Source organism: Triticum urartu, chromosome 7 (genome assembly GCF_003073215.2).
Source record: "Triticum urartu cultivar G1812 chromosome 7, Tu2.1, whole genome shotgun sequence".
NCBI lineage: Eukaryota > Viridiplantae > Streptophyta > Magnoliopsida > Poales > Poaceae > Triticum > Triticum urartu.
The window spans coordinates 192,299,540-192,315,191 of NC_053028.1; the positions used below are offsets into that span (position 1 = coordinate 192,299,540).

Here is a 15,652-nt window from a genome sequence, read left to right on the forward strand (position 1 = left end):
TTGGTAAAGGGTGGAAGGCTCGGCCTTATGCCTGGTGTTTTGTTCCACTCTTGCCGCCCTAGTTTCCGTCATATCGGTGTTATGTTCCCAGATTTTGCGTTCCTCACGCGGTTGGGTTATAATGGGAACCCCTTGACAGTTCACTTTGAATAAAACTCCTCCAGCAAGGCCCAACCTTGGTTTTACCATTCGCCACCTAGCCTTTTTCCCTTGGGAGTCGCACATCGCGAGGGTCATCTTATTTAACCCCCCCCCCCCGGGCCAGTGCTTGTCTAAGTGTTGGTCCGAACTGAGTAGACTGCGAGGCCACCTCGGGGAAACTTGAGGGCTGGTTTTACTCGTAGGATGTCTCATCCGGTGTTGCCCTGAGAACGAGATATGTGCAGCTCCCATCAGGATGTCGGCACATCGGGCGGCTTTGCTGGACTTGTTTTTACCATTGTCGAGGATGTCTTGAAGAACCGGGATACCGAGCCTGATCGGAATGTCTCGGGAGGAGGTCTATTCCTTCGTTGACCGTGAGAGCTTGTCATGGGCTAAGTTAGGACACCCCTGCAGGGATTTGAACTTTCGAAAGCCGTGTCCGCGGTTATGGGCAGATGGGAATTTGTTAACATCCGGTTGTAGATAACCTGAACCTTAACTTAATTAAAATATATCAACAGCGTGTGTAACCGTGATGGTCTCTTTCCGGCGGAGTCCGGGAAGTGAACACGGTTGTTGGAGTTATGCTTGACGTAGGTTGTTTTAGGATCACTTCTTGATCATACTTTCACGACCGTGCTTTGCCTTCTCTTCTCGCTCTTATTTGCGTGTGTTAGCCACCATATATGCTAGTCGCTTGCTGCTGCTCCACCTCATACCTTTACCTTACCCATAAGCTTAAATAGTCTTGATCGCGAGGGTGTGAGATTGTTGAGTCCCCGTGGCTCATAGATACTTCCAAAACCAGCTTGCAGGTGCCGATGATGTCATTCCAGGTGACGCAACCAAGCTCAGGAGGAGCTCGATGAAGATCTTGTCCTTTGTGTCGTTTCGTTCTAGTTGATCAGTAGTGGAGCCCAGTTGGGGTCGACCGGGGACCTTTGTCGCATTTGGGGTTCTTCTTTTATTTTGGTTCCGTAGTCGGACCTTGATTGTATTTGGATGTTGTAGTTCTTTATTCATGTATTGTGTGAAGTGGCGATTGTAAGCCAACTATGTATCCTTTCCCCTATTGTATTACATAGGTTGTTTGCGAAGATTACCTCACTTGCGACATTGCTTTCAATGCGGTTATGCCTCTAAGTCGTGCTTCGACACGTGGGAGATATAGCCGCATCGAGGGCGTTACAAGGGTAGGGGGTGCGGCCCCTCTTTCCCTCTCCCTCTCCCTCTCCCTCTCTTTCCTTCCCCCTTCCCCCTTCCTAGTAGGACTAGGAAAAGATGAATCCTACTCATACTAGGAGGAGGATTCCTCCTCTCCTTGGGGCACACCTAGGCCGGTCGGCCTCCCCCCTTGCTCCTTTATATACGGGGGTGGGGGAACCCAAAGACACACAAGTTGATTGTTCCAAGCCGTGTGCGGTGCCCCCCTCCACCATAATCCACCTCGATCATATCGTAGCAGTGCTTAGGCGAAGCCCTGCATCGGTAGCAACATCATCACCGTCATCACGCCGTCGTGCTGACGGAACTCTCCCGCGAAGCTCTGCTGGATCGGAGTCCGTGGGACGTCATCGAGCTGAACGTGTGCTGAACTCGGAGGTGCCGTGCGTTCGGTACTTGGATCGGTCGGATCATGAAGACGTATGACTACATCAACCGCGTTCTCATAACGCTTCCGCTTACAATCTACGAGGGTACGTGGACGATACTCTCCCCTCTCGTTGCTATGCATCACCATGATCTTGCGTGTGCGTAGGAAATTTTTAGAAATTACTACGTTCCCCAACACTCCCTACTATGGTAGCGACGAGCTTGCTGTTGATAAATGGCCGAGCGGGCCCGAGCGACGTTTTGCTCCTCCTCGAGGGCATCTAGGGCATCTTGCTAGTCGAGCTCGGCTTCCCGTTCTTCATACATATGTATCCGAGGTGTGTCATGTATGATGTCGCAGGGGAGGATTGCTTCGGCGTCGTAAACCATAAAAAACGGGGTGTATGCAGTGGACATGTTCGATGTGGTGTGCAATCCCCATAAGACGGAATCGAGTTCATCCACCCACTTGCAGTCAGCTTTCTTGAAGGAACGTACCAGCCTTGGCTTAATGCCGCTTAGGATTAGGCCGTTTGCCCTTTTCAACTGCCCATTTGACGGTGGGTGGTAGACAGATGCGTAATCGAGCTTAATGCCCATTTTCCCGCACCATGCTTTGACCTCTTTGGCCGTGAAGTTTGTCCCGTTGTCTGTAATCAGACTATGGGGGATACCGTAGCGGTGTACTACCCCGGAGATTAAGTCAATTACTTGGGTAGCTTTGACCGGGTGATTGGTTTTGCTTCGATCCATTTAGTGAATTTGTCAACCATGACAAGCAAGTATTTATTTTTCCTGGCTCCGCCCTTGAGAGGGCCGACCATGTCTAGCCCCCAGACCGCGAAGGGCCAAGTGATGGGGATAGTGCGGAGAGCTGTGGGGGGCTGATGTCTACTACACAACTTGTTCATGTAGACTCGTGTTGGGCCTCCAAGCGCAGAGTTTTGTAGGACAGTAGCAAATTTCCCTCAAGTGGATGACCTAAGGTTTATCAATCCATGGGAGGCGTAGGATGAAGATGGTCTCTCTCAAACAACCCTGCAACCAAATAATAAAAAGTGTCATGTGTCCCCAACACACAAAATACAATGGTAAATTGTATAGGTGCACTAGTTCGGTGAAGAGATGGTAATAAAAGCATAGTAATGATAGTAGGTATTGATTTTTGTAATAGGAACAATAAAAAACAGCAAGATAGCAATTGATAAACGGAGCACAAAAGGTATTGCAATGCTTTAAAATGAGGCCTATGGTCCGTACTTTTGCTAGTGCAATCTCTCAACAATGCTAATATAATTGGATCATATAACCATCCCTCAGTGTGCGATGAAGAATCACTCCAAAGTTCTTATCTAGCGGAGAACATAAGAAAAAATTGTTTGTAGGGTACGAAACCACCTCAAAAATATTATTTCTGAGCGATCTATTCAAGAGTTCGTACTACAATAACGCAAAGTTATTCTTTCCGTTCGATCTATCCAGGAGTTAGTACTAAAATAACACCATATGATACGCATCAACCAACTCTAATGTCACCTAGATACTCCAATGTCACCACAAGTATCCATGAGTTAATTATACGATACGCATCAAACAATTTCAGATTCATAATACTCGATCCAACACAAAGAATCTCAAAGAGTGCCCCAAGATTTCTACCGGAGAAACAAGGACGGAAACGTGCATCAAACCCTATGCATAGATTACCCCAATGTCACCTCGGTAATCCGCGAGTTGAGTGCCAAAACATATATTAAGTGAATCAATATAATACCCCATTGTCACCACGGGTATTCATATGCAAGATATATATCAAGTGCTCTCAAATGCATAAAAATATTCAATCTGATAAAACAAAATCTCAAAGAGAAAACTCAATTCATCACAACAAGATAGAGAGGGAGAAACACCATATGATCCAAATATATTAACAAAGCCCGCGATACATCAAGATCGTGCCATCAAGAACACGAGGGAGGGAGAGATATTAAACGCATAGCTACTGATACAAACCCTCAGCCCCGAGGGTGGACTACTCCCTCCTCGTCATGGTGGCCGTCGGGATGATGAAGATGGCCACCGATGATAATTTTCCCCTCTGATGGGGTGCCGGAACGAGGTCTAGATTGGTTTTTCATAATGTGCTCAAGGTGCGGAGGTGGTTTTAGGTGCTCAAGGTGGAAGCTTTGTCTGATGGGCCCCAGTGATGTTTGGCCCTCAGGGGCCATTTTTTCCTTGGAGACGTTGAAGAGCCTCTCCTCACTGCCGTGAGTCTCTCGGACTCTCGAGCTTTAGTTTGTGTTTGGTGTGGTGCTTTGTTTGGCTAGAGTTTGCTCTTGTTTCTGGTAGGGCTTTTTGCGTGATCGTATCAATCATGTCGTTGTGTGATTTTTAGCCTAGTATTCCATATAAGTCGGGTCAATTCTTCTTTTTTGTTTTTATTTCCAACCAATGAAATCGATAAAGCCCGTGCCTTCTTGTCAATCTTTCTTTATGAAAGAACTAAAGATGATTGGATCATACATGTCTAATATCGAACAATATAGACAATTGCTTGTGAGTTGCAACGGAGACACAAACATTTTATACGTAATTAACATGGTTACGTAAAAAATGGATGTTGCCTACCAATTGAATCAACACATCCTTAGAAAATTCAATGTTTTTTGACTTATCAAGGACGACATCTTTCCATTTGGTAATAAGACGTGTGCAGTTTTCAATGAAAACCAATGGGAAAAAACCAAAGGTGTAAGAAAAAAAATCAAAAATGGAGGAGGAAGTATTGGATGAAGGTGGGAAGCGAATCGTGACTTCGTGAGTGGCTTAAATAGGAAATCAAAATCTTTTTTAGATAGTAAAGATAGATACTCTAACCATCCCTATCATTTTTTTCTTTTGTTTTTGTAAGGATCCTATCTATTATAAATGTTCATAATAAGTATAAAACATCCCAAATATAATAAAAATTACATTGAGGTCCTGGACCACCGAACTACCACTGTCACTGCCAAAATGAACAGTCGATGCCTGCTGTTGCCCTCTCATACGAGAGTCGGCCTGGCCTTATTGACGACAGTCGGGAAGTCTTTGTGAGCTGCCCCTCAGGACCAGCTCCCTTGAGCCGCAGTCGTTGTCGTTGAATCGATACGAAGAACCCCACACCAAATCTCGGCATCGCCTATGCATGACGAGAAACCCTACAAAGTACTATGTCTTACCTGCATGATTTTAGTTAGATACATGCGACTTCGAAGATTTTTATAAACAAATCTTGAACTTATATATACATACTCCATCCGTCTTTGAAATAATGTACTTCCAACTTTATTGGAGAGTCAAACTATCTCAAAGTTTGACCGAGTTTATGCAAAAATATATCAATATTTGTGAAACCAAATAGATATATTATGAAAATATATATTGTCATTAATCTAATGCTACTAATTTGATGACGTAACTTCTGATGTATTATTATATAAATACGGTCAAACATAAAAAAAATGATTTTTCAACAAAGTTGAAAGTACACTCTTTTAAAAACAAAATTCGATTTGATGCGTTGCATTATGTTTATCTTGCTGGCAAGCTACATGTAGGATCTTAAAATGCTACTCCCTTCATCCCATAACGTAAGACGTTCTTACATTATGGGACGAGAATGATCTTACATTATAGAACGTCTTATATTATCCGTTTTATAATGTAAAATGTTCTTATATCATGGGACTTCTTGCATTATAAGATGAAGGAACATAATGTAAGACGTTCTTACATTATGAGACGGACAGTAACATTCAATCCTGTCTTACATTATCTGTTTCATAATGTAAAACATTCTAACATCATGAGACGTCTTGCATTATAAGATAGAGGAACATAATTAAGACGTTCTTACATTATGGGACGAGGGAGTAACATTCAATCCTCTGTACGGCGTCTGGAGATGCTCTGGCTAGCCGCTAGCATGGAACGGATTCATCCAATCTCTGCAACACGCTCACGCTGTTCCGTATGTTCAAAATCCATTTTTCTTCCAGGTAGCGGCGTGCACGAAATACATGTATATGCATTCTCCGTGCGATCAAAAAATAAGTTTAGGGCAACATGTATAGATTTTGAGCTGTACTTTCTTGAGACACGAATCTGTACAATTTAACAGCCACATATGATACTTCTACTCAAACTTTCTAGCGTAATTTCAGTTCACCTGAATTACTCTACAAAGTTGAACAAAAGCGCACGTGCATGTTAAACTGCAGAACATCACAACGGCCAAAATGCTTGCACATATTGTAAGAAGCCTCGTACAAAGAATGCAACCTTCCTTCCCAGAAATTCAAAATGTTCCAAGAAATCTGACTAAATGGGCAGCTGATCCGTTTATAGCATTGCAATAGTAGTAACCTAGGAGCTGTCCATCATGCTATCAGTCCCAGCCAAGTTGACCACACCGAAGTTACTGCCATCCGGGAGCTTAGCTTCGGTGGCCCCAAATGTGAAATTACTCGGGATGTTATTCGGGCTGACCCGCTCAAAGATGGACCCTGGAGCCTGCTGGTTAAAGATAGGCACCTGGACATCACCAGACGGCTTCGGAAAACCAAATCCAAGAGAAGGGAATGAATCCGTTGGAGCAACATTGCAACTGAAAAGCTTCTGCTCATACTCAATCAACTGCTGCTGTGCCGCTGTAGAAAGAAAAACGTAAATAACTTTCTTTAGCCCACCATGAATTTCATACAACTAGTACATAATCCAAATGCACTACAGTGTGATTTCATTTTCAAAATGCAAGCTTTTGTAGTAGCTCAACTAACAACTATAGAGTTCTTTATACATGATAGCTTAATTGTTTACTTCTTGCCTTTTCATGCTTTCAATGAGTGGAAACTGATCAGAAGAAATCGGTGCTCACTGTGTCTTGGCCATATCAAACCTTTGAAATATGCACACGTCAGGTAAACATAATTCCAGCCTCTCTCATAATTTTCACGCTATTTGCTACCATGCTTTTTTTAATTTGATGTTACCAACTAGGGTGTAATACAGCAATGAAGATTTAAGTTCTCCAATTCAGATATTGGAATCAGAGAAGAACAATTACAGCATACAATTCAACCTTATTTTCTTCTAGTTTCTCATAATAATTCATCTTGAATGTCAGCAGAAGTTTTGTACAAGTGTAAATTATAAAAGTTACCATCAGCCAGTTGCACTTGTGGCCTCCGTTCTTTCACCCACTGAAAACATTGTGCAAGTCGCCAGCCTCTGGACTTCATCAAGAAGGCTACTACAAATGCAGCTGACCTGATCAATGTGAATTTTGAATGCATTAATCAAAGATGTCCTAACAATGTCAAAAACAATGACTGCTAAAGAGAACTAATGTTATACGTACACACCTACTTTTCCCTGACATGCAATGGACTAGCACTCGTGCTTTATCCCTCTCGCATTGTTCTGAAGTTGAAAACAACAAAATGAGTACGTATAGGATGTACTTATTGACTGAGCACCAGATAAACCTATGTTAAATATGGGATGCTAGGCAGACTGGGAGATTGAGAGTGAAGAATGTTTTATGCTAAAAGAAAGTGAATGTCTGCCACAAAAAACAAATGCCAAGCTTGCAGGATGGAACAATGGAAATGGTAAGCATCATTTGTGCCTATTTGTTGTAGGCTGGTGACTAGAAGAACAGCACCATACCTAGGAATTGGATTGCATCATCAAACTGCAAAGTCTTGTCGTCTTGAAGGCAGTGATAAGTAAAAGAGTTCCGGTAAAGGTTTTGGCATAAGGGTACAGTCTGTCAGGTAGAGAGCATTGTAAAATATCATTTCAGTTTCAAACAGAGCAAGAATATTTGAGAAGTTTCAGAATGACATGTGACACATGTTTAAACAAAAGAGGATCAGGCAAAGTCGGTTAGTAAGGGTTTTACCACTGCACAGTCCGCCAGTGACACAGCCAGGCAAAGAGCTGGTAAGATATCATTCCTTCTTCAAACAGAACACGAATATTTGCAATGTTTCAGATGACACATCTAAGCGATGGAGGACCAGTCCAAGGTAACATATCAGCTAGCTGGTCCGCATTTGCCTAGTTATCAACTTATCATTGACCTATTGACAAATCTCAGTAAGACATCGATGTACAACTAAACAACCAAGGCCTCCAACTATTCAATCCAACTGTAGTGTCTATCCCAATCACAAGTTACCATTCCAGTACTTATTAACCTGGCATGTTCACAAACCACACATATATAACGTGAGCAAAGAAATCATGGCTAAAGACGCTAACTAAAAACAGAATCGCAGGATATACAATGCTCCTCCACCTCCCTCTCTGTCCTCACCCATTCTCTTCCTCTTGTATCCTCCACCTCCTCCGATTCAAAATCTCCACAACTATATCACCCCCTGCCAGTTCAGTCGCCCTTCCGCACGGCCAATGTATGCGCCACATGGCGAAGGCGACCACACAGGGTAAGGCGGGTTGTTTTTGTAAAAAAATTAGGTATCTTGGACACCTCTATTATTATTTGAAATTACGGTATGCATACCCACCCAAATATTCACATGGCTCATAAAAAAGGAGTATTGTTTGAAATTATGGTCTGCATACTCACCCAAATACACCTTCATGTGGATCCTAAAAAGAGGAGATACAAAAAGAAATATCTCCCGCTCTCAATGCTCTCTCTGCCAAACATTATATTGTCACTTTCTCTCTCATCTGCCTGTTTCATTTCATCTTACCTCACCATCGCAATCCGACAAACCCCTCAGCGTCTTTAGTCGTTCGTGTACAGGGCAGCAGCCGTTGCCTTAATGAACTATGGGCTCTAGAGCGCCAAGTTTAAACTACAGGAAGTCTCACAGAAACATTGGAAATATGCACCCCTGAAATTCACAGATCCAACTAAACTCCATGCAGCACACCTGTGATGGACTATGTAGACTGTATAAGCAGAGGAAGCAACACATGAACATTTCCAAACATTTGCCTCCCATCACCTTCAACAATACAAGCTGGAGAAACTAAGCAACTCCAACGCGCTGACGCATTCTGGTTCGCACGCGTCCGTTTGGATCGAAACGGACACAAACCATGGCCCAACGCGCCGACACAAACGGGCGAGCGTCTGCTTTTTGTCCGGGCGCGACCCATTTCAGGCTCAAATTTGGGCCAGGTTTGCGTCAGCGCAGACAAGGCATGGACGGGCGCGATGCCCGTCCTTGTCCTCCTCCTAGCCCGTCAGTCGATGGCACATTGGCCATTCTCCCCCTCTCCCATCCACAGCCAAGACACCCGGCCACCCCGCCCTCGTCGCCGTCGCCCAGTTCCGGCCAGTTGGACGCTGCCCAGGCCGACGCCCGCACCCACAAACCTCCCGCAGCAGCACACCGCACCCGACGGCCGCTCTTGCCGGCATTGGTGGCCTGTTTTCGCCGCCGTCGTAGCACCCCCTCAACCACGCCACCCCCCTCGCCTCCACCGCCGCCGGCAACACTCCAAGTCCGGCGTCCTCACTCGGCGTTCGCCGCCACGGTCGCCTCCATGCCGACAGGCCTACTGCCGGGTTTGGGAGAGGCGCGGGGCTCTTCACCGACCGGCTTCTTCAACCACGCCCGCAAGGTGTTCTATGTTTCACCCGCAAGGTACAAATGGATAGTGGCGATGAATACTTTTTCAACAACTTCATTTGCGATTCGGACGATGAGGAGTTTGTGGTTGCTACTTTGGTCGTCCATGACCACATTGCTAGGAAGCGACTGATGTTTAGGGGCTTGATCCCAGGCCATTGTCCGGTGTTGAATCGACACAGAGAGAGCGGCCATTGCCTCTCTCTGGGAAGACTAGGTCAAGTCCTCTTCCCCGCTCTTCAAACACAAGCTATTCCAGCGCCACTTCCAGATGGCTACATGTGTTCGATTGTATTCAGAAGGGGGTGGTGGCGTACGATGATCATTTCGTATGCAAGGGGAATGCCCTGGGAAAAGTTGGCTTCTCCTCTTATCAAAAATGCATTGCAGCTATTCAGATGCTTGCATACAGAATACCCGGTGATCTTATTGATGAGTATGTCCGCATGAGTGAGTCCATGTGCCTAGAATCCATGTACAAGTTCTGCAAGGCTTTGGTAGCAGTGTTTGGCCCGAAGTACTTGAGATAGCCAACTGATGCAGATACAGCCTGGTTGTTGGCGATCAATGCAGATAGAGGCTTTCCAGGGATGCTTGGTAGCATAGATTATATGCACTGGAAGTGGAAGAACTATCCATCTGCTTGACAGGGGCAGTATAGGGGCCATGTGAAAGCTTGCATTGTCATCCTTGAGGCCGTGGCTTCACAAGATCTTTGGATTTGGTACTCTTTTTTCGGCATGGCCAGCTCTCACAATAGCATCAACATGCTTCAGCGTTCTCCGGTGTTCGGAAGGCTTGCAGAAGGCAACTGCCCAGAGGTCAATGTTGAGATCAATGGCCACCACTACAACAAAGGATACTACCTAGCTGATGGTATCTATCCTCAGTGGACTACTCTTGTGAGGACAATCCCCAACCCGATAGGAAAGAAGAGGCAAAGATTTTCCCAAGAATAAGAGAGTGCTAGGGAGGATGTGGAGTGTGCTTTTGGTGTTCTTCAATCTCGATGGGGCATCGTTCGGTATCCTGCTAGAACTTGGAGCACCAAGAAGTTGTGGGAGGTGATGACTGCTTTTGTGATCATCCACAACATGATCATAGAGGATGAGCGGGAGGATGAAATCTTCGACCAGGGAGGGTGAAAATGTTGTGCCTGATCATGGAGGAGCGGAGACGTTTGCACAGTTCACCCAATTTCATCATGAAATGTGTGATTAGGCAACTCACATTCAACTACAACAAGATGATTTGGTTGAGCATATGTGGGCTCACCTTGGCAATCAATAGATGTATCGGCTCTTTTCTTTCAAATGTATTTGTGACAATTTAAATATCATTTGGTTTGTAAACTATGAGATTTTTATTTGGTTGTAAGACTATGATAATTTTATTTGGTTATGAATTATGCAAGCTTTGGGCAATGTTTTTGATATGTATGCAAAAACAGTGCAAAAATATGGCCTCATACCGGCCGCGCGAACGAAAATGTGTCGGCCTGTTGGGCGCACTGACCACCCAAACACTGACGGTGCGGACGCCGACCCAAATGGACAAAAAGCAGACAAAACCAGCGCCCGTTTGTGTCGGCGCGTTGGAGCTGCCCTAAATAGCTGGAACACTAAACGTTGCCCCCATATTGTCACGGCATCACTATCAGTTTACTGTGGAAAAGCTTTTGACAAAACGAACATCCAATCAATTCCTCACGCTATAATCCTATATTGTTGCGAAAGTCCTACATCGCGAATCAGGTCCGGAGCAACCAAACCCGATCGGATAGAAGCAGGAATCTACCATTCCCAAACCCAACCGCACGGCCCAGCGCAGGAAATGGAAAGCCATGCATCCATCCATCCATGTAATAAGCTTAATAAGCAGAAGATCGCGTACGTTGAGGATGTGGGAGATGCCGATGGTCTTGAGGAGCTCGGAGCGGGAGGCGTTGTCGTAGCTGCCGAGGAAGAGGAAGTCCTTGAGTATCTCCGAGGGGAACGCCGACTCCTGCCGCGGCGCGGCCGCCGCCCCGGCGGGCCCCAGCGCCGGCGGGCGGTGGCCGCACACCCCGCACGGCTCCCCCTCCTCGTACTTGTGGTAGTGCCCGCAGATCCCGCACGGGTTCTCCCGCTCCCGCTTCCTCATCCCCTCCCTCCTCTCCTCGCCGGTGATCGAATCGGGGGGATTCTGCTCGGGGAGTGATCGAATCGGGGTGGCGTGGAGGAGGAGCTGGAAGAGAGAGAGGGGGGCGTTTCCGTTTCCTATTTTTAATTTCTGCAAGATCTTTTGTGGATTTTGTTTAGTAGTAGTAGATCGGATCGGTTGGGCGGGCGGGCGCCCACGGAAACAGACGGGTCAAAGCGAGGTGGCGTGGCGAGGTGACGGAGGAACCTGGATCATTCCTGAGGATCAAGGGCGGAGGTCGCGTCGAAGTTGTTCCAGGTTTCGGTAAGCGCTGCGCCGACGGTGACCGGTCATCTCTGTCACGCATACAGGCTAACCAGGTCCGTGTGATGCAAAATGCCCATTTGATAGCTTGCATTTACCGTTTGACCTGCACGGCAGCCAGGTCCGTTAGGAACGGTTGAATGTTGAATCGTATGTTTCCTCTCAGCTAGATTCGGCGATGCAGTGAACTAGTACGCGGCGTCGAGCTCATGCGAACACGGAGATGGTGTGAGCTCACACGCGTCTTTGAAAAAGCGGCGGGAGGAATCAGGGCCACCTCCTGCCGAATCGGTAGCCCTATATAGCCACGCACACCTCACCGCCCAAACTCCCTCCACTGTTCTCCCCTTTTGAGCTCTCCCTCTCACGTGGATCGAGACCGACAAGCAGGTAAGAGATGCTTCTTTTTCGACCGATGGTACACGGCAGCGGCGATTCGTGTCCTCCTCTTCTTCGACGGGTTCCGCGCGCTCCTGGCTGTGAGTTCGATCACTCCCCCTCTCAACTGGTTCTAGCTAGATATGTAGGCATGTGCTACGAGTGGATCTGTGAGCATGTTGTAGCATTGTACACTGTTGATATATGAGAATGTGATATTGTGGTGGCTAGTGGTGATGGATTCTTTGCTTGTAGGATTTGATGAGCTTCGTATTGTTTTCATGTCGGCAAGGATGATACTATCATAGATATGGTAGTGTGTTGAACTCCATGGTATGCCATGAGATCGAAGAACAGTCATAGGATGTTGTGTTGAACTCAATGATCTGTGTGTACAATGCTTATTGTCTATGTTTAGTGCTCGTTCGTAGTTCATGTTTAGTGCTTGTTCATCCCGTCCATATGTCGTGTGTTCCACTCTTGCTGATACTAATGCTTGTAATACATGAGCATGTAAAAATTTAGTCAACCAATATGCCCGAGAGCCACTTCCCACCGTCCTATGTAAACGACTCCCAGCCTATTATCAAGGAGAAGATGCCTCCGGGTTCAGATGTCTTCAAGGAGTCTGCTATCCTTCCACCATTTGTGCCTACAATATTTGTGTCGGTTGTGCCTAATGTTGTTGTTGCTACACAAAAGGCAGCCATCAAGATTGTGAAGGCAAAGAAAGATGGGGAAGGGGTAACTCGATGAAACGGCAGTCGTTCCTGTCTACGATCGTGCTTAATAAGATGTGTGATATCATAGCCAGTGGATTGAGGACTGGCGGGGCTTCAAGGAGGTACACTTGAACTCTATTGCCAAGCAAGTGTTTGAGTTATGTGGCCAAGAGGTCACCTTGACCCAGGTCTACAACCACCTCAGAAAGTGAAGAGCGAGAAGGATCAGAGTGTCCAAGCTTAGAGACATTAGTGGTGCATCATGGGATCAGGACACTTACACGCCACTTCTGGAGTCAGATCGTTACCAAGGCCACACACCGGTTAGCTCACATACCACTTGTTCAAGCATGTCTGACATGCCAATCACACCTAACTACGATGTGTTTATTTATTATTAGGACCACCCCAAGGACACTGAGTTTCCCAACACACTCATCCAGAACTACCCCGCAGATGTAGATCTTCTACTTTGGGTTGGAAACCGACAAGCATGCCATGGGTCCAGTGAGCCCGCTCAGTTTGCCTATGCATGACTATCCAGACACCCATGAGTCTGAGTCAGACACCATCAACCTTTATGTTGCTGATAAGGGTGATGATCACATTCATGTGCTTGATAGAAAGAGAAAGAGGGGCGACTTGATGGAGGACGAGCTGAGCGTCTTCAGCAGCATGACTGATGTCGTCAAGCAGGTGGCAGCCGCCATTAGGGAGAGCAAGTCGGTCGACGTCCACCCTGACATGTACATGAAAGTGCTAGTGATCGACTAGAGGGGGGTGAATAGGCGATTTTTATGAAAGTCTCCAAAACATGGAAGTTTCGAAGACAAATGATAGAAACAAACCTATTACCATGCAGCGGGAGGTAGACTACACTAAGCAAGCCATAGTCAAGTATTCAATGAGATGAAAGCACAAAGACTAATAGCAACTAGGCAGTATAGATCAGGATGGAAGATAGTACGAAGCCAAACAGAACAAGCAGCCACACAGTGAAGACAAAATAGATAATGCAAGCAGGCAATGACTTCATAAGGACCAATCTGCAAATAAAGAGATGGGAAGAATGGAACCAATGACTCATTGAAGAAAATGATTTGTTGGACCAGTTCCAGTTGCTGTGACAACTGTACGTCTGGTTAGGGAGGCTGAGATTCAACTCAGAAGACCGCGTCTTCACCTTATTCCCCTTGAGCTAAGGACACCCAGTCCTCGCCCAATCACTCTGGTAAGTCTTCAAGGTAGACTTCCAAACCTTCACAGACTTCGTTCACCGACGGTCCACAATGACTCTTGGATGCTCAAAACGCGACGCCTAACCGGCTGGAGGATTCACAGTCCTCAAGTGTAATAAGTCTTCAGATCACACAGACAGGAAGACTTCAGTGATGCCTAACACTCTTTGGCTCTGGGTGTTTAGGGCTTTGTCCTCGCAAGGAATTCTCTCTCAAAGGCTTCGAGGTGGGTTGCTCTCAAACGATAAAAGCCGTACACTAACTCTGAGCAGCCAACCGTTTATGGTTGTAGGGGGGTGGGCTATTTATAGCCACTAGGCAACCCGACCTGATTTGTCCGAAATGACCCTGGGTCACTAAGGAACTGACACGTGTTCCAACGGTCAGATTTCAAACACACACGGCAACTTTACTTGGGCTACAAGCAAAGCTGAAAGAACATGCGGTGCCCCCATGTTTGGTTTTGGTAATTGATGACAATCTCTATGGACTAATGGTTTCCTTGAGTTATATTTGAAGGTTTTGTCCATAGGCTTTTCTTGGAGTGCATGTGTTGATTTCAAGGAGAGTTTGTGTCGACCAAGGTGTTATTCAAGGAATTATCCAAAGATTGGTCATGCGAGAGTTGAGCTTATTGCAAGCATGTCTTGAAGAAGAAGATTGTGTGATCATTCATGCCTACCTTCAAGACATCATTCAAATGAAGAGAATTGGAAAGGTTCAAGGTTGATCAAGACTAAGTCAAGAGTGAATCAAGTTGATCAACTCACAAAGCGCAGAAGATGTACCGAGAGGGATCAAGTGATCCCATGGTATGGTAAGAATTGTCAATTACGCTTTGTGTACTAACCCATGGTCTTCGTGAGAGTTCTTTGTGGGGTTAGGTTGCGGTGTGCAAGTTCAAGTGGAGCATCACGAAGAGATCAAATGCTTGAAGCTTGCCGTCCTTTGTGGTGATAATGGACTTGTGAAGATGTGCGGAAGAGTGGCTCACCCATAGTGGAATATGGGGGAGCAATCAACTAGTCTTCATCGAGTCAACACAATCAAGAAAGGTGGTCCAACTTGAGGGAGTCAAGATTGTCATCATCTAGCTCAAGTGGACCATGTGCAAGGCAAAGGTTTGCCCTTGATAGGTTTTCTATTTTACCGGTCTCATGAAGGTAGTTGGGAGACCGGGTTATAGGATCGATTGCCGTACTATCAAGGGGGGCTCTCGATGAGTAGCTTGATCGTATCGTTCGTAGAGAGTTCAAACCATTGCATCCTTGCATCATCTTTATTGGTTCTTGTTTGGTTCTCTTTGTGAGTCTTAGATCTTATGGTCATCTTGATGACAAGCTCGAGTTCATCGAAAACGGAGTTCACATGCATCTTCTATGATGTTTTCGATGTTGGAGGTTTTGCCGGTTCTTCTCGGTTGGAGGTTTCACTCCTCTATTTGTTGGCATACCTCCCCTGCCTCTTCTTACTATAT

General features: G+C 45.9%; 1 protein-coding gene across 1 annotated transcript; it reads right to left on the minus strand.

Annotated features, from left to right (window-relative positions):
* Positions 1-5,847: 5,847 nt before the first annotated feature.
* LOC125519270 (protein-tyrosine-phosphatase IBR5) lies at positions 5,848-11,691 on the minus strand. Its single transcript, XM_048684131.1, has 5 exons — positions 11,286-11,691; positions 7,450-7,549; positions 7,143-7,200; positions 6,941-7,047; positions 5,848-6,428 (listed from the first exon to the last, which is right to left on the minus strand). Exons 1-5 carry the CDS (start codon positions 11,532-11,534, stop codon positions 6,145-6,147), a joined length of 798 nt encoding a protein of 265 aa, XP_048540088.1. The 5' UTR covers positions 11,535-11,691; the 3' UTR covers positions 5,848-6,144.
* Positions 11,692-15,652: the final 3,961 nt, after the last annotated feature.